Source organism: Haliotis cracherodii, unplaced genomic scaffold, assembly GCF_022045235.1.
Source record: "Haliotis cracherodii isolate W230 unplaced genomic scaffold, xgHalCrac1.p SCAF_14, whole genome shotgun sequence".
NCBI classification, from domain to species: domain Eukaryota; kingdom Metazoa; phylum Mollusca; class Gastropoda; order Lepetellida; family Haliotidae; genus Haliotis; species Haliotis cracherodii.
This window is the reverse complement of record NW_027266269.1, coordinates 4,097,730-4,120,965: the sequence shown is the minus strand read 5'-3', so window position 1 is coordinate 4,120,965 and position 23,236 is coordinate 4,097,730. Positions and strand designations below refer to the sequence as shown.

The 23,236-nt window shown below is 39.3% G+C and overlaps 1 protein-coding gene across 1 annotated transcript; it reads left to right on the top strand.

Moving 5' to 3' along the window:
• Positions 1-3,638: 3,638 nt before the first annotated feature.
• On the top strand, positions 3,639-12,936 carry LOC139461349 (uncharacterized). The gene is made up of 2 exons (XM_071242964.1): positions 3,639-3,673; positions 12,233-12,936. The coding sequence occupies exon 2, from the start codon at positions 12,280-12,282 to the stop codon at positions 12,934-12,936; it is 657 nt and encodes a 218-aa protein (XP_071099065.1). The 5' UTR covers positions 3,639-3,673; positions 12,233-12,279.
• Positions 12,937-23,236: the final 10,300 nt, after the last annotated feature.

The window sequence follows — 23,236 nt, the reverse complement described above, 5'->3', positions numbered from 1 at the left end:
ACCATTTCGTCCGATTGCTACATCCAGCTTGTGGTTACAATTGCCTATATACTGGGTGCAGAATAAGAACTTTATCGTTAAGAACTTAACCTATTGGCAACAGGCTCTAGTGATTATTGCTAGTGTTTGCTTAAGTTTGCTAACACTGAGCTGATTGACAAGTGCGTGCAACAACATAAATCATAAAAGTTGACCCGACCACAAAAAAACAAGGTAGAGCTTGAATACAAATACATTACACGTATGTAATTCAGGGGTTTTGTCTAAAAGTAAAACTGGGTGTGTCACACTGTAAAACATTGTATTCACAGTGACACCGTCTGTATTTCATTCATCTATGTATTTTCCATGAAACATTTACATCACCATGACCACCATACAACAAAGGGTGATTGTTTGGGACTCAATCGTATTTAAGTCTTCTCCCAATTTTGTTTTCATCACGTCGGGTGTGAGGGGATGTTGTTTAACATACGTGTCATAGAGTAAATATGTCTGCTATTATTTGTGTCCAGACAGGAGTGTCTCTATATATATGCTAATATATTACCAACCATCATTCCTATCCCCATCCAAGTTTCGTCCTCTTTCGGGCTCTGAGAAATTCAGACATCTCGTATATCTGCCGAAACAGATTCCATCGAGCGTAAAAGCAACATGAACAATATATTAATGGATCACTGAAAGTCAGTGATGACAGCAATAGGGTAAGCATGTCCTGCTCCACCAGCATAATCGCACCTCAAACATTTGTCTTTATAAAAGTGTGTTATGTTAGCCTATCCAGATACGAGTGAGGTGAGGTGAGGTGAGGTGAAATTGGGTTTAACGTCGCGTCCAAGATTATTGCACTTATATAGCGACGTGCATGCACGTGTGTGCTTGTACTAGTCCGGACTGATGCCGATTTATAGTGCTAGCACACTGAGATACCATGCCGCAGTTTAACATGAATACCTCACTCAGACACAGTATACTGACTCCGAGCCGACCAGTCCTTGTTTTAGCCCCTTAATGTCGAGCGCCAGACAGGGCAACAACAAGTACCATCTTTTAACGTCTTGTGGTATGACGCGGCCGGGGATCGAACCCCGGATCTTCCGCTCTCCGGGCGGACGCTCTACCTCTAGACCACGGAGGCGGTCAGATACGAGTGAGACAATGATGAGGCAGTTTATATGTCAACAAATAATTCCCAATGTAAGTTTCAAGCTATAATCGATGATGACTACTCATCAGAGTTTTTTGTCGTAAACCTAGCACCTCTGCCTCAAGCGCGAAAGAAGTGATGGTTCATCACAAGTCCATTGCTCAGACCATTCAACAAATTACATATGTTTTCATCGTTTCTTTTTTTAAAGGTCTACACATTTCGATAAACATATATCATTTTAATTATGCAACACAAATTTTGAAGCGAACAAAAGGACTGCTGGTTTCAGAACAAGCGTGTTTATTTACAAACAAGAGAACAGGTCTGTCAGGGACACAATCCCTCTGTAGCTGAGACCGCATTGTGCACCCATTTCATTTGACTAATTTGAACATATTTTTAACATATTATTTTTATGCAGTTAATGGTTGTAACATCAATCGATTGTGATATCGCGTGTGAACATAGAGAGGGGATTTATGTCCTTTTAAGTACACAAACCAGGCTCTCGTTCTCAGTGTGCCCTAAAACCCCTTTTCTTTTCAAGTGATTTTTAGGTGTGTTTTCAATGGTGAATGTTGTATTCGGCGCATACAGGTCAGGGTGACACGAAGCAATAGTCGACCCAATAAACAGTTGAGGAAGTATAAACCTTCACAGTCAGTAAATTCGCCTCTGACGGTCATAAATTATCAATATTTTTGAGTTCGATGGACAACCTGAGCAATGATATGTTTTCAATCTCTTGCTAAACTAATCACCATTCGCAAGTACTTCAGGGTAAGGTAAAATCATGCCAGGGTGACCTTACTGTAGTTGCTGGCGATCTATAGCCCATTTTGCATATTACATCATTATCTAATAGTTATGTATTTTTAATGTTTAATGTGTGATATATGTAGGAGGTAAACATGCTGTGTTTTGAAAGTTGAGATAGCCGAGCTGTAGATGAGATACCTCTTATTTGTAAGTGGAACCGAGCGCTTTATCTCCATTCTACCATTATGACAAGAGTGCTTAGAACCCGGTGCTCTCTTGCAACACATACTTACACATGGTCTAAGAGGCCAGCTATCTTGGGATGTACCGCATATGGGTCACGGGTGGTGACAAACAAAACATATTACTCGCACTCAAGATAAAGTACTTATGGTCAAGATAATGGTCACAAAATACATAGCGTTTCAAAAAGAATTAATTTAATAACCCTCCATAGATATATTTTTAAATTCATCGCAACCTGTTACATTTCTGCACTGGTTAGGTTCAAGTAACCTCTTAGAAATCAACAAGACATCTTCCATTGTAGGGGTGACAGGTTCTAGTAATAGTGACAAAAAAAACCCGCTGAACTAAATCATTTGTCAAATGACTTATTAAATCAAAGTTTAATATAGTTCTTTTGAAGTTGTAATTAAGGAGCAGTTGGTTTGAAATGACTCACCCAGTAACAGTAATAAATATTCAGAATGACCATCTCTCCACCCCGAACTTTGACGTAGCTAAACCTCACCTGTTTCTGTTACTATTCACTGTCCAAGGCTGCCAAATCAGTTATTCAGCTTGATGTAGACAGCATCTGATGTTCAGAGAAAGACAATATACTGTTTACAGATGAGTCTAGGTTCAATCTGAACAGCTCTGATGGGACGACATCGTTCGAGTTCATGTCCGTCGTGGAAATGCAGGGACGTCATGTTGCAGCAGGATAATGCCCGCTCACATGTTGAACATGTTGTAACAGACTCGTGTAGGCAGCATGACATTGATGTACTGCCAATGCCGGCTGTTTCTACAGACCTTTCCCCATAGAACATGTCTAGGATGAGATGAAACGACGCTGTTTTCAATCATCTTGTGTGTTCAATGCACCGCCGCTGCCTCGTCTGTATCAATGCAAAAGGTGGTCACACCCGATACTGACAGGGCGTGTCACTCTGTTTCCTATTACCAGGTATAAGTTTTGTAAATGACTTTGTTCATACAAAGTATTGATCAGATGAATAACCAAATATTATGTTGTTATTTTCAATAATGCAACATTTACACAATCGTGAGAAAAATCCACACCATCGGGGCACAATGACACTCAATCAGCCAGGTCACAGAGCCTGATCACCAGATTCTTACCGCAAGCATAGTCTTCTGGGGAGCGCCTCCACAATCTTGTGGATAGAGCGTCTGGCCGGAGAGCCTGATCCCCTGTCGCGTCATAATAAAAGATGCTAAAAAGATTCTGCCTGCCTGGCACTCTTCATTAACGGAACAAAGACTGATTGGCATATGGTATCTCTGTGGTCACTTAAAGTGGTGACAGGATAGAAGCACTGATATGATTAACCTTGATCTATTTGTAAGTAATCGGTTGTGTAAGTAGGCGACCTATCTGAAGCTTGAATGTCCTACCATTGGTTAAAGCCTTTCACGTGTATACATCCCCTTGATATATATGACATGATTAACACCGCGGTTCGCATAGATGTGGAACAGCCTCTCTAGACAGGTCATAGATATTAAAAAGTAAGTACCCACCACTTATATCAACATTTGTAACTAGCTTGAGAAATGGTTTCGTGTTATAAATCAAGCAAACTATGATGGATTCTGAGGTGGCTGAGATGAAAGGGAGTTGAACGTCTCCAGTTTCGAAAACGTTGCACGCCACGGGTTATTGCTGCGTTAGGTTCATTTTATGTTGTGTCTTTGTATCTTTTCCATATTGTAAAGCTAAGTTACGACTATATATTTATTTGATAAATATGTCAAATTTAATCAAACTTAAATGTGTCAAATAAAGTCATAGGGGCAACACATTGGACCATTTGTAGGTGATCGTACCATCTAAAACTACAGTTGACAATTGTTTGTTTGTTTCTTGTTTAACGCCGCACTCAGCAATATTCCAGCTATATGACGGCGGTCAGTAAATAATCGAGTGGGGACCAGACAATCCAGTGATTGATATCATGAGCATTGATCCACGCAATTGGGATACAATGACGTACATCAACCAAGTCAGCGAGCCTGGCCACGCTATCCAGTTAGTCGACTCTTACAACAAACATAGTCACTTTTATGGCAAGCATAGGTTGCTGAAGACATATAATCTTCATGGGTACTAGTTGACAACTGACTGACGAAAATACAATAACCAAAAGACACAAGTGTAAAACATGGAAGGTGACCCTCAGATATAAGCTGCATGTCTGCCACAGTGCACACTATCAGTCACAGTGATTGTTTCAATAAATATTATCAGCTTCACCTTGGCGCATTCATACTTGCACTGAGTCTTGTTATAATATATAATGGCAACGCCACAGAATAATCAGTCTCGATTAACCGCAAAAGCATATTCTATTGGACGTAAAAGACAAAATTGCAGGATACATTATATGAATGGATGACTGAAAATCAGAATTGACAACAGGTTTAGCAAACATGGTACACTCTCACAAGTTGCATAAAATAGTATGTCAAGATCACAGATAATCTTGTATATTTTAATTATATGTTAGTACTTCAGATAGATGTATTACGGTATGGTTACATTAGTATATTAAGCTTAGCGAGTTGTTTTTAGATATTGTCAGGTAATACTATGGGAACAGGTTAGGTTCAGGGAAGCGTGACTGAGTACGGGTGATAGCTGGGGAGTTAATTGGTGTAACAATAGGGAGGTCAGGGGTAGCTTGGGCTTTGGGGTCAGTTTAAATAGCGGGGCAGGGTAATAATTTGTACAGTCAGCCAGAATCAGCATGGTCATGTAAGGCATGGACTAATATTGTGGGAGACTTCTACTCTGGTTGGCGTAAGGTTTTACATTTATTGTTTCATGTTGAATTGTATTTTAGAGGATAGAATTTTGAGTTATGTATTTTTTCCAAACGTAATTATATACACATATTGATGGTAATAGCGTAAAGCCACTGTAACAAATAACCACAACATGATCAAAGTATAAACAGTTCAACTCAGTAATATGTAAATCGGAGTATTGGTGCATGGCTGTATGTATTGTGAGGTAGTGACACATACCTCAGTGACTGTAATTGCGTATATTACATTGTAGTGTCCCGGAACTGGCCGGTTAACCTTAGAGTGCGTAGGAGGGAAGAACCTCCGATATTACGTAGGAGGAAGTAACAACCTCCAACATCACGTAAGGAGAGAAGTTCTCCGACCCAACGTAAGGAGAGAAGTATCTTCGTCTCCGTGGCACATCGTAGGATGAACACAGCCGTGGCATCCATGTAAACAGGCACCCCTAACTCCGTGGGGACAACATCGCCTGGGTGGAAAGATCACCATTCGTTATTACGAGGAAGAATTCTCGTATGAACTGCTCAATAACATCAGAGATTCTAAAGTTCTGTATAGAACTGTTGTGACAGTGACAGTGGAGTGGCTTTGTATCTTTTGGTTGTTGTTTTTTTTGTGGTTGTGTGTTGTTGTTGTATATATATACACACACAAAGTTTTACTGTGTATTAGTTGTGTTATTCTTAGAACATCTGTATTAGTGTTAGTATTTTTAGAAGTAGACTATTAGTATTAGGATAGTGTATCGTGATAGTTGTATTGTTAGTAGGAGATAGTTGTATTATTAGTAGTAGATATTTGTATTGTTAGTAGTAGATATTTGTATTATTAGTAGTAGACCTTTTGTACTGTTAGTATTAAGATATTAGTATTAGTAGTAGGTGGTAGTATTGTTATTGGTAGGAGAAGCTAGTTTAGTTAGTTGTGTTAGTTAATTTGGTATTAGTTTGAATTTAGATATTGTTATTGGGATTTAAAATTACTTTAAGGGAGGGAATAAATCTGTATTACAATCTCATTTGTGTTTGTGGTTGATTCAATACGTGACATTTTGGTGGCAGCGGTGGGATATTTAATTATTGTCACTATTGAATTAACTCAGACCATCATTCTATGAGAGATTAGGAGTTACTTCCTTGATGGTTTATCCTTGTAGTATTTGTTTGGCCAGAGGTGTGATAGGACCTCCGGCACCACTTCTACATCCTTGAGTGTTCGAGTTAGAATCAAGGTTGGTAGGGTGTATTTCATTTATTGGTCAGATTAGGCTATTGGTTGGAATTTTATATTTTTGGGTTCCATTCTATGCATGAATGTACTTTTGTATAGTCTAAGTTCCTATTGGTAGCATTCATTATTCACAGTTGTCCAAGACTAAGCCTGCTGGGTTTAACTGTACTTGTACTTCATACTATCACCATACAGCTAGATATGGATCTTGAAAAGATTATCAAATTGGGTCAGAGTTTAGGGTATGAGCAAAATGATTTGAGGACGTTTGTAAAAGAACAAACTGAGTTAGAGAGAGAGAAAGAGAAGGAAAAGTTAGAAAGAGAGGAAAGAGCAAGGGAGCGGGAAATCAAGAAATTAGAATTGGAGGAGAGAAAGGAGAGAGAAAAGTTAGAATGGGAGATCAAGAAATTAGAATTGGAGGAGAGAAAAGAGAGAGAAAAGTTAGAATGGGAGAAAGAAAAATTAGAATTGGAGGAGAGAAAAGAGAGAGAAAAGTTAGAATGGGAGAAAGAAAAATTAAGAGTGCAATCAGAGGAGAGAATAGAATTAGCCAAGTTAGAAAAGAGTTATGCTGGAAATTATGAAGGACAGGTAGGAGAGAAACAATCAGGTGCTGCACCTAAGATGCCTAAGATGCCTCCGTTTGAAGACCGCAATGACAACATTGATGCATATCTTCAACGGTTTGAACGGGTAGCTGTAGCACAAGGTTGGAAGCCTTGTCATTGGGCAGCATATCTTTGTACGCTACTAAAAGGTAAGGCTTTGGAAGTATACTCCAGATTAAGTGTAGATGACGCAGAAGATTATACTGCTGTGAAGACTGCATTGCTAAAACGCTATGAAATGACAGAGGATGGATTTCATCAGAAATTTAGGACTGCTAAAACTGATACAGGTGAGATATTCACACAGTTTGTAGTTAGAATTGAGAACTATTTCAACAGATGGATTGAGCTTAGTGGTACTCAAAAGACTTTTGAAGGTGTGAAAGATTTATTGTTGCGTGAACAGATTTTAAATGTAACTGGAAGGGATCTTAGTATATTCTTGAAAGAGAGAAAACCAAAAGATGCTATGGAAATGGCCAGACTAGCAGAACAATTTATAGAAGCCAGAGGTACAGGTCCTGTTAGATATGGTAAGCAAGGTAGTTTTGGTCAACATGACAAAACAGAGGTCCGAGGTAAACCAGGAGAGAACAAGGCGCCAGGTGGTACAAAACCCAAACCATTTATTCCTATTAAAGAAAGGACATGTTACAACTGTAGTCAAATTGGACATTTGGCAGCACAGTGTAAGAAACCCAAATATAACGTGGCAAGTATCCAAGTAAGTGAATACACCAGTAACGTGTCTGCAGTCCTTCCAGATTGTATAGATGTTGAGGCAAGAATACCTGAAGTTGTAGATGGTGATGCCACAACTTCAGAGAGGGTGAGTGAACCAGATGTAGCCTCAGGAAGCATGTTTACTACAGACCACAACATGCCTATTCACAAGGGAAAGGTAAATGGCAAGCCAGTGGATGTCCTGAGAGACAGTGGCTGTACTGGCGTAATAGTGAGGAGGTCAAAGGTAGAGGATGAATGTTTGTCCTCAGAAACACAATCTTGTAAGTTGGCTGATAGTAGGGTGCTAATACTTCCCGTAGCATGGATTACCGTGGACACACCCTTTTATACTGGAAAGGTAAGAGCTGCATGTATGGACACACCACTCTGTGACCTGATATTAGGCAATATTCCAGGAGTGAGAGAACCAAGCGATCCAGATCAGACGTGGGATAAGGATGATATCCAGATGGTAAGTGCTGTGGAAACAAGAGGCCAAAGAAGAGTAAGACAAGAAGGCATGAAACCACTGAAGGCACTGAAACCTGTGGGGCTGACATTGAGTCGAGGTGAGTTCATTACCCAGCAACAACAGGATTCCAGTTTGGACAAAGTCAGGAAATTAGTGGAGGAAGGGAAAATTAGGGAGACCAGGCATAGTACTTCCTCTTACTATATTGAGAATGATATGCTCTATAGGAAGCATACCTTCACCAAGTTTGACAAGGGTAAGCAAGTTGTACAGGCAGTTGTACCAGTCGGGCTGCGTACCCAAGTGATGAAAGTAAGCCATGAAGCATTGATGGGAGGGCACCTTGGAATCAAAAAGACTTTAGATCGGGTTATGTCTCAGTTTTATTGGCCAGGAATAATGGGTGATGTTAGAAGACATGTGCTGTCCTGTGATATTTGTCAACGCACAACCCCCAAGGGCAAGGTAAGAAGAATACCACTAGGACAAATGCCATTAATCGAAGTACCATTTGAGAGAATAGCCGTTGACCTGATAGGCCCGTTGTATCCTGTCACTGACAAAGGTAATAGGTATCTTTTGACGGTAGTTGACTATGCTACCAGATACCCAGAGGCAGTACCTTTGCCAAGGATTGAAACTGAGTATGTTGCTGAAGCTCTTTTCGAAATATTCAGTAGAGTAGGTATCCCCAAGGAGATCTTGACGGACATGGGAGCCCAGTTCACTTCAGGTGTAATGAAGGAGGTAAGTAGATTATTATCCTTGCATCAGCTAACTACTACCCCATATCATCCAATGTGTAATGGCCTTGTGGAAAAATTCAACGGTACTCTGAAGACAATGTTGAAACGAATGTGTGCAGAACGGCCATATGACTGGGACAGGTATGTAGCTGCTTTGTTATTTGCATACCGAGAAGTACCTCAAGAGAGTTTGGGATTTGCTCCCTTTGAACTACTGTACGGGCGTACAGTGAGAGGGCCAGTGCAGATTCTCCGAGAAATCTGGACTAAAGACATACAAAATCCTGAGGTAAGAACTACTTATGAGTATGTGTTAGATCTGCAAAACCGACTGGAAGATACTATTCATATAGCACAACAAGAACTAAAAAAGAAATCAGGTAAGTACAAAAAGTTCTTTGATGCAAAATCACAAGCACGGAAAATGAAAGTAGGTGACAAAGTGTTACTTCTGTTACCTACCGATTCCAACAAACTCCTACTCCAGTGGAAAGGACCATATGTAATTTTGGAGGCCTTTGGTATTGGCAATTACAGGATACAGGTAGGTAATAAGACTAAAACCTATCATGCAAACCTACTGAAAAAGTACATTGACCGAGAGGAGATCAAGGACACAACTGTATGTGACGTCAGCATAGCTCACCTGATGTATGCTAGTGCCGGGCTGGTAGATGTCAAAGCGGAAGAGGTAAGTATGCTAGACATAGTTTCACCTGCGCTAGTTTCAAAAGAAACATATCAGGATGTAGACATTTCCAAGGACCTGACAGAAGAACAAAAAATTGATGTGAGCAAGGCATATTGGCAGATCCCAATGGAAGAGAGTAGCAAAGAACTGACGGCCTTTATAACCCCTGATGGGTTATACCAATGGAAGGTGATGCCATTTGGAGTAGTCAACGCACCAGCAGTATTTTCCCGACTCATGAGGCAAGTATTACATAGCATACCTAACACTGACAACTACATAGACGACATCATAGAAGGAACAGAGGAATGGTCACCTCATGTGGTAAGTCTGAGAGACATATTTACAAGGTTAAGGCAATTTCATCTTACAGCTCGACCATCAAAGGTAAAAATAGGATACAAACAGTTGGAGTTTTTGGGACACAGGGTTGGGAGTGGCCTAATTCAGCCGGAGGGTAAGAATGTGGAGAAAATCCTAAATGTTGAACGACCACAAACTAAGAAACAGGTCAGAGCTTTGCTAGGATTAACTGGGTACTACCGGAAATTCATCCCAAATTATGCAGCCATAGCAGTGCCTCTGACTGATCTTACCAAGAAGGGCAAATCAAACAAGGTAGTATGGACAGAGAGTCAAGAGTTAGCTTTCACGACGTTGAAAACACACATGTCAAGTTTTCCAATCTTGAAACTGCCAGACTTGGAGAAAACATTCCTAGTAAGAAGTGATGCTTCTGACGTCGGAATCGGAGCTGTTCTTTTACAAGAACAGGAAGGTGAGCGGTTTCCAATAATGTACGTGAGTCGAAAGTTGGCAGAACGTGAGAGGGCGTACTCTACCATAGAAAAGGAGTGTTTGGCAATAGTATGGGCAATACAGAAGTTAGAAAGATATCTGTATGGGCGGGAGTTCATTCTTGAAATGGGCCATCAGCCCTTAGTATGGATGACCAAAGCCAAGTTGACCAATGGACGAGTGATGAGGTGGGCTCTAACTTTACAACCTTACAGGTTTCTGATCCGTGCAATCAAGGGGATTGAGAATGTGGGAGCTGACCTCTTGAGCCGGTGTTCGCCCTAGTCACACTGTGTGCATAGCAGTATGTAAATAATGCATTTTTCAGCATCATAGTGAAGATATGACAGTCATTACTTTTTGTGTATTATTGTTGTCATTGTGTATATATATGGTTTTGTATTAGATAATGTCTTTAAAAGACGTTAGGACAAAGTTATATGTGATCTTGTTTGTTATATAATTGTGCTCAGGTACAATTAACTTAAGTGGGGAGGTGATGTCAAGATCACAGATAATCTTGTATATTTTAATTATATGTTAGTACTTCAGATAGATGTATTACGGTATGGTTACATTAGTATATTAAGCTTAGCGAGTTGTTTTTAGATATTGTCAGGTAATACTATGGGAACAGGTTAGGTTCAGGGAAGCGTGACTGGGTACGGGTGATAGCTGGGGAGTTAATTGGTGTAACAATAGGGAGGTCAGGGGTAGCTTGGGCTTTGGGGTCAGTTTAAATAGCGGGGCAGGGTAATAATTTGTACAGTCAGCCAGAATCAGCATGGTCATGTAAGGCATGGACTAATATTGTGGGAGACTTCTACTCTGGTTGGCGTAAGGTTTTACATTTATTGTTTCATGTTGAATTGTATTTTAGAGGATAGAATTTTGAGTTATGTATTTTTTCCAAACGTAATTATATACACATATTGATGGTAATAGCGTAAAGCCACTGTAACAAATAACCACAACATGATCAAAGTATAAACAGTTCAACTCAGTAATATGTAAATCGGAGTATTGGTGCATGGCTGTATGTATTGTGAGGTAGTGACACATACCTCAGTGACTGTAATTGCGTATATTACATTGTAGTGTCCCGGAACTGGCCGGTTAACCTTAGAGTGCGTAGGAGGGAAGAACCTCCGATATTACGTAGGAGGAAGTAACAACCTCCAACATCACGTAAGGAGAGAAGTTCTCCGACCCAACGTAAGGAGAGAAGTATCTTCGTCTCCGTGGCACATCGTAGGATGAACACAGCCGTGGCATCCATGTAAACAGGCACCCCTAACTCCGTGGGGACAACATCGCCTGGGTGGAAAGATCACCATTCGTTATTACGAGGAAGAATTCTCGTATGAACTGCTCAATAACATCAGAGATTCTAAAGTTCTGTATAGAACTGTTGTGACAGTGACAGTGGAGTGGCTTTGTATCTTTTGGTTGTTGTTTTTTTTGTGGTTGTGTGTTGTTGTTGTATATATATACACACACAAAGTTTTACTGTGTATTAGTTGTGTTATTCTTAGAACATCTGTATTAGTGTTAGTATTTTTAGAAGTAGACTATTAGTATTAGGATAGTGTATCGTGATAGTTGTATTGTTAGTAGGAGATAGTTGTATTATTAGTAGTAGATATTTGTATTGTTAGTAGTAGATATTTGTATTATTAGTAGTAGACATTTGTACTGTTAGTATTAAGATATTAGTATTAGTAGTAGGTGGTAGTATTGTTATTGGTAGGAGAAGCTAGTTTAGTTAGTTGTGTTAGTTAATTTGGTATTAGTTTGAATTTAGATATTGTTATTGGGATTTAAAATTACTTTAAGGGAGGGAATAAATCTGTATTACAATCTCATTTGTGTTTGTGGTTGATTCAATACGTGACATAGTAAATGCTTGTAAAATGATTACATATGTGCATACGTGGCACACGTGTCATACTTTTAGATATGTTTTTATCATTGTTCTTACAGATCTCGTGATTTATACCTGTGGCGCTGTCAAGCATCCATACAAAGCTATGATTGCTCGGGCGATTGTAGTACTCGCAGTGGTGGTCAGCGTTTATTCTGTACCTCAGCTTAGACGCATCAAACGGAAATCTGGGGATTCTCCTCCATCAGGAGAGTGCATGACTTTTAACTTGGGTGGCAAGTCTCGTCTCCATTCCTATGTCTGTTGCAACAACTTGAGCGAAGAGGACTCCACTTGTGATGGAGAAACCTATCAACGTGCATCCATTCTCAGTTATTGTAAATCTGGTGGCTTTGACGGCGGTGATGGACACAAGAAGGGGTCTACATATCCATGTATGGGGTGCACTGGCCAGAGGAAAATAGCTGCAAAATGCAAACCTCACATATGGTTGAACTTCATAGGAACATGTTGGCTGTTCCCTATGTGTTTCGAGAAGCACTGCAGAAGGCAATATCAGATCATAGGTGTGATGCCAGACACCTGTTACAACGGAGTATGTGATGCAGGAGAAACCACCGACAACTGCCCAGTCGACTGCTGCTACAAGAAAAACTCCAAGTGCACTTGGAGCACCCTACGATGTCTTCCAGAATACTGTAATACACCCACCTGCACCGGTGGTGGACGTAGTGTCATGAAAGAAACTGGGACTAATGGTCTGAGCGTCATGATTATCTCTCTGGCAATGTTGATGTTTTGAGTGCCATGGACATAGCTTAGCCGGACTTTAGATTCGCTTCACGTATACATGCAGCCTTATATAGCCATTCTAATAATTACACTTTTATATTAAAACTATGCACAATTCAATATGATTTTAATTAGCTCGACTACTTTGTTGTATTACCCTAGATGCCTACGCCACATCTTGAAAAGTGCAGACATATTTTATTCAATGTTAAAATGTATTGGTTTATAACAACTAACAGTGAAAAGGAAGAGAGTTGTAAGACACAAAATCCGATATCAAGGAGCTGGGACTTTGGGTTGTGTTGCCGATAACACCATGTGATTTCAGATAAAAAGTACTTGACTTAAAGTATTGTCCCAAGTGTTTACTTTCTGATAAGATGGCCTCGTATGATTCTGAGGACCAGGACGACACCACATTATGTATGTTACACGGGGAAAAAGTCTGTACGAACACTTCATTTTGAGTGAGTAATGTTGTACATCTCACCTTAAACGTTGCAACCATACAGCGACTTTGATATGTTATCTGTTTAAGGGATATATAGTTACCATCAACATAAATTGGCATGAATTGAAAATACACTCAACAGTCTTTGAACTGTTGATGCGGTACATCAACACAGCGGCAAACTCTTTGAATATCTACATTAAAACAATTTCCCTAAAATATTTAAGCAGCACAGAAATGTTTCAATTCATTTCCTGTTTTACATCTTTAAACCAGGACCGCCTCCATGGTCTAGTTGTAGAGCGTCTGCCTGCATAGTGGAAGGCTCGGGTTTCGATCACCGATCGCGTCATACCAAAATTTGGTAAAAGATTATACTTGTTGTTACCCTGTCTCGCGCTCAGGGGCTAAAACAAGGACTGGTCGGCTCGGAGTCAGTATACTGTGTCTGAGTGGGGTATTCATCATAAACTGCGGCATGGTATCTCAGTGAGCAAGCACTGTAAATCAGCATCTGTCTGGACTAGTACAGAACAGCCACACACACACAAACACACACGTGCATGCACGTCGCTATATAAGTGCAATAATCTTTGACGCGACTTTGAACCCAATTTCACCTCACCTCTTTAAACCATGTTTTGACTACTCTTCGATTACGTCCATCACAAACTGAATTTAATAAACAATGTCTTTCACAGTGAAATAACACATTTGCCCTATTCATGCCGAAACTATGTCAAGCCGTATTCTGCTAGTGACGAACCAGCACGTAGCTACTGTCCCCCTCTCATTGTTGAGGTAAACTTTCTAACAAATGTCATGCATTTCAGGGTTTAAATAAAACTGAACAACTAACAAAAAGTTATTGATATACCTGAAACCAAAGCCTTATTTTGATTTTTCCAATCCCAGCAGAAATTCCGATCCAAATGCACAAAGAAACAGATCAGCAAGAAGGGGATCAGCAAGAAGGGGAGCACAAGAGGGTGTCCATGTGGATGCCCATTTCTTGCCTAAATGTCTTACCCCCAAATATTACATCAAAGAGTAAGTCTAGCTTTTCACGTAATGTTTTTCTCACTTAACTTCAGATAGCATTTGCTTTCGTTTTTGACAAATGTACCCGGAACCCGGAAGATAGATAGTAACACTATCTGATTTATTCAATATGAATGCCTATTGGGGTCAAATTGAAATATGGAAAAGACACAAAAAGAAATTCGTAATAACGGAAAAAAGATTCGTTATTATGGAAATAATTTCGTTATAAGGGAAAAAAAGATTCGTTATTACGAAAAAAGATTCGTTATAACGGAAAAAAGATTCGTTATTACAGAAATTATTTCCTTAATATGGCAAAAAAAATTGGTTATTTCGGAATAATATTCGTTATAACGGAAAGATTCGTTACTACGAACATATGCTTGTTATAACGAAACTAAATTCGTTATTTCCGTCCAAGGGCGTACGTTTCGGCCCTCGGATGGTAGCTCAGGGTGGAGACGGAAGACACAACTCAGGGGTGAAGTTTAAGACGACAGCAGCCATGTTTATTGGTGGTGGGTTGGTATAAGTCTAAAGGGTACATGTTGATAATAACATTACAGAACGCACACCGGGACCGAATGGCCAATGTTCCCGGGTGGAGACTTCGCTCTGTCACTTACCTCCTGGCTGTCTCCCTGACTGACCATGTCAGTTTGGTTTTGTAGAGAGAGAGGTAGAACATAACGCGTGGCAAGGTCATTGTCCCACGTGTATGTACATACGTAAGATCCGGCGACGTAAGGAGGTGTAGGTTGACATTTATAGATAGCGCTAAAGATTAAGGGTCCTGCCCGGAGGGGGTGTTATGATAAGAGGGGATACGCCGAATGTTTGCTGAATATATTAAACAGACAGAGCATAGAACTTCGGTGCACTTGGAAACATATTGAACCAGTTAGGTATTTAGATAAATGAAATGTTAAATAAAAGGATTGAAATGGTTTGCACTATTTTAAATAAAAGTATAGAAATGGTTTGCACTATTGCAATACCCCTGAACGTCGTGGAGCTTTTGTCCTCAAAAGCGTTTTGAAAATAGTGACAATATGGAGTACAAGTACAAGTACAGAACAATGTGACATCGGCAGGTTGACAAGTAGTTACTACAGACACTGAGTGTGACTCAGATGAATGAAATGACATGAGATGAGATATACAGGCGTGTACAAGTAAATAAGTGAATAACAGCATTGTCAATATCGGTGAAACAACTGTACATAACATTAACAAGTTGAGCGGAGGTGCCGGCCCGTAGACACAAGACACAGGTGAGCTGAGATTCTGGCTCATACACAAAGAACATTGGACGAGTTTCCTGCTCGCGGTCGCCCATGCAGTCGGAATACCAGACTGCTAGATACATTTAGTATCACAGGTATCACATTGAAACAGCCAATACACATGGTTGAAGTAAAGTACACTGATGACATAGGGACAAAAACTTAATGTGCGTAAAGCGTTGTCGTCGTTTGCATATGAAAGTAATATTTCCATGATAACAGTAAGATCCTTGAAATTGGGAGTCTTATATTGTGAGCTTGGACTCGGCAAGGCTAGCAGATGTGGGATGTGACCTGCACTAAAAGTAGAATGTGTATGCAAAACCGAACCAACCTCAAAAGTCTCAACTGGAATGTAATGAAAAATTCGATCATGTGAAATTGTCTGGAAGATATTTGAACGAATCGTATTTTGTGTGCCAGAGACCATTAACGGTTGATCGCACGAAGATACATCATTTTTGCCGGTATCAAAATTAAGCACAAAATCACGTTGGCAAGCGAAGAAGTAGGATATAGACTTATACACAGTCTCGACTAAATAAGCTGGATAAACAACGAGGTTCCCTAACTTATTATACTTCTACAATCGCTGTTACTACATAGAACGAGTTTATCAGTTTTCACAATGAGTACAAATAATTTCAGTGCTTACATACTGAAAAAAGGAATAAATGAGATATAAGCAGGAAATTGTAGGGTATTGGATAACTTTTTGAAAGCTATTATCTATAGTAATGGTTATAGGGCCACACACTAAAAGAAAAATCCTTGAAACCGGGAGTCTGATTTGTATGGGACCACTCGGAACCCACAGTATGTGGATCGGCACTAAATGCGTATAAGCGTAGGGTGTAGGACATGTAATAGAGTAAGAGCCTAACCAATTTCAAAAACTTAATCTGATAAGGATGTACCTCTGATAACAATACATAGATTGCAATACATACTCATTATAGAAAAACATGACAAAATTTTAAGACAACGAAACAATGACTTGATTATATAACATACCTTATATTGAACAAGAATGTCCGAGAGAATATGTATGACCATAGCACACGTTGAGAGTTCGAACGAAATTTCAAATATATTGTCACGCACCAATATCGGTAGGCACTTGCTGAAAAATCTTGACGTTAACCCTACTGACCATCCACCAACAACACGGTGGAATTTTACAAAGGCTGATTGGTCATTATATGAATTAGTATCCACTGAAAAATTAACACCTGACATTTTTCAACATGTTCAAGATCCGATACAGTTGTTTTCGGACTTGCTGAATGAATTTGCTGATGAAACAATTCCCAAGTCCTCTGCAAATCCACATATTCGTAAACCATGGTTTAACAACGAATGCAAACAGGCATGAAAATATACGAAGAAAGCGGAAAATATTTCACCGCCATCCTACAGTCCATAATTTAGATAAGGTTAAAATTGCCAAGGCACGACGTGCTTTTAAACAAAATAAGCGTCAGTCTTGGAGGAACTATGTCTCCAAAATAAATTCCCGCACGCCCATTTCCAAGGTGTGGAATATAATACCACAAATAAAAGGCAAAGGTTCAAAATCATCTGTGCACCATCTTAAGGAACGTGACACGTTATTAACGGATAAAACTGACATTGCAAATAAGCCTGGAGAAACGCTAGCAAAACATTCTTCAACGTCTAGTTATGTCCAGGAGTTCCAAAAATTTCAGAAACAACAGGAAAAGAAACGGTGAATTTTACTTCTAATAATGGTGAAGACTATAATGAAGTCTTCTCATTACATGAATTACATACTGCCCTTGAACAAGCTCATGACACAACAACGGGAGCTGATAACATACACTACCAGCTTTAAAAAACATTTGCCTGAATCATGTCTGGAGACACTTTTAGATATATTTGCTCAACTATGGACTTCGGGGGATTTTCCTCCTTCATGGCATAATGCCATTGTTGTCCCAATACCAAAGCCTGACCGGGATCATACAGATCCCTCTAACTATTGACCTTTGTCCTTAACAAGTTGCGTGTGTAAAACCATGGAACGAATGGTGAATACTAGATTAATTTGGTATCTGGAAACCAATAATCTAATTACAAATATCCAATGTGGTTTCCAGAAAAATCGAAGTACTATCGACCATTTAGTACGATTAGAATCCTTTGTGAAAAATGCTTTTGTAAACAAACAACATGTAGTGTCAGTCTTTTTCGATCTTTAGAAAGGCTATGGTGCTACATGGAAGCATGGCATTCTAAAGGATGTACATGGTTTTGGTTTATATCACAGTTTTTAACAGACAGGCAATTTCAAGTCCGAGTGGGTTCAACCCAGTCTGACCATTTCTTGTCACGGGAAAAAACATGCGCTCTATTGAGAGACAGCTGCCATTGTGTCTCAATAAAATCCACAAATGGTCGCTTGCTAATGGCTTCAAATTTTCTAAAACTTAAACTAATTGTATACACTTCTGCAGAAAACTAATTCTATCTGACACACCGATCAAATTTGTTGAAAAGACCAAGTTCTTTGGGCCATTTTGACCACCACCTGACATTCTTGCCACATATAAAATATCTCAGGACAAAGTGTCTGAAAGCAGTAGATCTGCTGAAAGTCGTATCACACTCTAATGGGGTGGGGATCAGACAACCCTCCTCCATTTGTATATAGCCCCCACTCAGCTTTTCTCTTCTCCACCATGGCAGTTAGTACATCCAGAGGTGGATCTAACTTTAGCTAAACTGAAGAAATCTGACACAAATCAACTAATTTATCAACAACAATATAATGAATTAAGGAACACATATAATACTTACAAATCCATATTTACAGATGGATCCAAGGATGGTGACGCTGTTGCCAGCGCCACTGTCATTGGATCCAGAACCATATCATCTAGATTACCGAATGATAGTTCTATTTTTACAGCAGAATCACAGGCAATATTAACTGCGCTTAAATATATAAATACCCAATCTAAACATAAACGGTTCATTATCTTTTCTGATTCACTTTCCTGTCTTCAGGCAATTAATAATATATCTTGTCATCATCCACTTTTACGTGAAATAATTGAACTACATAATGATCTTGCTACTGGCCAGTACGACATCGTCTTTTGTTGGTTACCAAGCCATGTTGGTATCATTGGTAATACAATGGCCGATGCTGCTGCAAAAGCAGCACTCACCAAATCTGTGACACCACTTCTTCTACCATACACTGATTTTAAACCCATAATTAGATCTTACATCCATGATCTAATGCAAAAGAAGTGGGACACTCAAGTAGGTATAAATAAATTACATGAACTTAAACCAACTATCGGCTACACCTACTTGGGCTGTCAGTCCAGATTTGAGGAGGTCATAATACGACGATGTCGTATTGGCCATAGCAGGTATACAAACGATTATTTATTGAAAGGTGAAGATCCTCCGTTTTGTATCCCTTGTGATGAAAGAATCACGGTCAAGCATGTCCTGCTTGACTGTGTTGATTTTTCCATCACAAGGGATAAATATTTTACATCATCATCAATTAAGGATCTTTTTAATAGAATCAATTCTCATTTAATCATAGGTTTTTTAAAAGAAATTGAACTTTTTGATAAATTTTGAATTGTGTATATAGCTATATTTTATATTGGTAATGTATAATTTGTAACTTCGATGGTCAGTGGCTATATCCTCAAAGGGGGTTGAAGTAGCGTAAAATTATTGTCCCCCTGAGAGGATATGTAAGACCACATCATTCAAAGTACATTTATTCTTACCTCGGTTTTACAACGTAGTATATTTGTTTCTTTTAATGGTTGGCTAAAATTGAATACCATTACCAGCAGCTGAAGGGATGGTGTAAATCCTACTGGGGAGCCGTGCAGGTAGCAAAAGTAATGTAAGTCCCCTCGGTCCCTTGTAAGGTGGCCTAACTTTGGTTGCTGGTGATCTATAGCCCAATTTTATATTGTCTTGTTGATTATAAATGTATTGTTTTAACTGTTCTCAACTAGTTTTACTATTGAACCTGTGATATTCTAGTTATCTTACTGTCCATCGTTGACAGCTTTTTATTAAATCAAAATGTACTTATTATAACTGTTTCGTCGCGATATGGCTGAAATACTGCCGATGTGACGATAATTCTCACTCACTCACTCACTCCTCCATTTGTACAGATCTTTGATCCGCTCAAAATTGGACTATGGTTCCATCATTTATGGTGGAGCCTGTAAATGTAACTTACAGAAACTGGATTCAATTCACCACCAGGGTCTGAGGCTCTGTCTTGGAGCTTTCAGTACCTCTCCTGTTGATAGTCTGTATGTTGAAGCTGATGACCCTCCGTTGAAACAACGTCGTTTAAAACTTGCACTACAATATATCACAAAATCAAAATCAAACCCGTCAAATCCAGCATATGATTGCATTTTTAATTATTCCAAACTAAACCAAAGCTGGTTCCACCTCTGGGGATCAGATTACAACCGCATATAACAGCAGCTCATATTGACCTTGATATTATTGCACCCTACCGATTACTGTCTATGCCTCCTTGGCAATTTGTCAAGCCAGAAGTAGACCTTACACTTACTAAATTAAAAAATATCTGATACAAACCAGCTAATTTTTCAACAAGAATATGTCCAGTTACGCTCTAAATACAATTATCACCGTTCCATTTTCACAGATGGATCCTAGGATGGCGGCAAAGTTATCCCCATCGTTGGTTCAAATATTATTTCTTCTAGATTACCAGATAACAGCTCAATATCTTCTGCTCAAGCGAAAGCTATTCAAACAGCATTGACATACATTCAAAAACAAACTGCATGTAAACACTTCATCATTTTCTCTGACTCTTTATCATGCCTACAGGACCTTAAGACTGTCAACTCGAATCACCCGTTAAGACTTGATATTTTAGAACTTTATAATAACCTTGTTACTGGCCAATACGACATCGTCTTTTGTTGGTTGCCTAGTCATGTTGGTATTGCTGGTAACACACGAACTGACGCTGCAGCTAAAGCAGCTCTTGATAAACCAATGTCCCATCTTACCATTCCCTACAGTGATTTTAACAATGCATCAAGGAATATATTCGTAGTTTGATGCAGAAAAGATTGGACATCCAAGTAGGTACAAATAAACTTCATGAATTTAAACCCAAATTAGGTTACACCTACTTCGGTGTTGCCAGTCTAGACAAGACAAGGTAGTTCAGCGATGATGTCGCATTGGTCACAGTCGCTACACTCATGAGTATCTATTCAAAGGTGAGGATCCTCCGTTTGTGTCCCTTGTGATGAGAGAATCATAGTCAGGCATATTTTGCTTGACTGTATAAGCTTTTACTCTCACAAGGGATATCTATCATCATTCAGATTCTTTAAATGATCGTTTTATAAATATCAATGCTCGTTCAATTCTCAATTGTTTAAAAAAAATAGAATTATTTGATAAATTTGCCACTCATGGGGTTAAAGTAGTTTAAAATTATTGTCCCCGTGACAGTGGCACGTAAGTCCATCTTTGTTGAAGTGTTTAATATCAACTAGTGTTTTAATGTATTGATTGTGATTTTATAATATTGGTTTGTATTACATACAACCACTCATGACCAAAGTGATGGCATAAATCCTGCCGGGAATCATGCAGGAAGCAAAAGCACTGTAAGTCCCCATGATTTCCGGTTAGGTGGTCTAACTTTGGTTGCTCCAATCCCAATTGGTCGTATCCCAATTGTGTAGATCGAAGCTTATGCTGTCAATCACTGGATAATCTGGTCCAGACTAGATTATTTACTCAGACCGACGTTATACAGCTGGAATATTGCTGAGTGCGGTGTTAAAAAACACAAAAAACAAAAACACATTTATTGCTCCACACGTTGACAAGGCGACCGTATTTAAAAAAACGGATTCGAAACCAACGAGGACGCAGGATGCTGATAGATGAAGAACGATCATATGCAGGGCGAATCTAGAACCAGCGGAGCCATGACACGGCTCAGGGATACAACTCTGCCCAGCAAGTTCAAGCGTTTTGGGCCAACAGTGCCCCTCTTTACCAACGAGTCGATAGCGTCATACATGTATGTGTAGTTGCACATTTGCTCTTTTATCTCTGCTGTTATCCCACACCCCTCCTTCAAGAAGAAACATTGCCCTTGAAAGCCACGGCGAGGAGATTTATGTCAACGCACAAACGAGGGTCTCATTCTCAATTCGCCCTTTTATCAAACACGCGGGATGTTGTCAAGTTGTATGGAGACAGGGTGATTGTTACCATGAGGACAAATATGTACAGGTCAGAGTGACACGAAGCAGTAGGGTAATCAATAAAGAATTGCGGAAATAAAACTTCACAAGAAGTCAATTCGCGAGTGACGGGTTAAGGGTGGTCAATATTTATCAAATATTTTTTATCCTTGATATGGTTTCCGCAGTAGGACACGTTGGACAAATTTAATAACCTCCTCCGCACCAACACTATTTTCCCGGGAGTACTGAATAAAAATGAAAATAGATATGTACCTGCAATGTACAGTAAACTACGGTTATAACAAACTCAAAGGGACCACTAATTTAAGTTCGTTATAATTATAATTCGTTATAAACATATATACAGCATATATACAGAAAATGGCTGGGACAAAAATCCAGTTTGTTATATCCGCTAGTTCGTTATAACCGTGTTCGGTATAAACGTACTTTACTGTATTGTCATAAAGCTGATCTAACTTTTGTAAAGTGAAAAGGATTGGTGACAAGTTTTAATAGCATAAATGCCTGCTCCTAGATATATTTACAATAATTTAGTTGCAATGTGTATTATAAAGATAACGTGAACTATGTGGCCTTAGCACAAGACAGGATAGACAGGTAGGTATTCCTGGAAAACTGCTGACAAGTCGTTGACTGACGTTAATTATTACCATTGGAAAAATCCGCATTGCCACATAGATGTAGCTTTAAATCGAATTCAATCGTGCCACCACCAATTTTTGACAATTTTGTGAGCATAAGCTGCTTCTGTTTATGAAATAGAATCGGACAGAAACTACTGAAACCGTTCGTGCATTAATTCACCTACAGGGAGCCTAATTGTTATCAATACAATACAGTTAACCTCCTGACACATGATTGTGTATTGTTCGGTGTGACTCTTTCACAAGGCGGATGATGTAAATATTCTGCACAAGACAGGATAGACAGGTAGGTATTCCTGGAAAACTGCTGACAAGTCGTTGACTGACGTTAATTATTACCATTGGAAAAATCCGCATTGCCACATAGATGTAGCTTTAAATCGAATTCAATCGTGCCACCACCAATTTTTGACAATTTTGTGAGCATAAGCTGCTTCTGTTCATGAAATAGAATCGGACAGAAACTACTGAAACCGTTCGTACATTAATTCACCTACAGGGAGCCTTATTGTTATCAATACAATACAGTTAACCTCCTGACACATGATTGTGTATTGTTCGGTGTGACTCTTTCACAAGGCGGATGATGTAA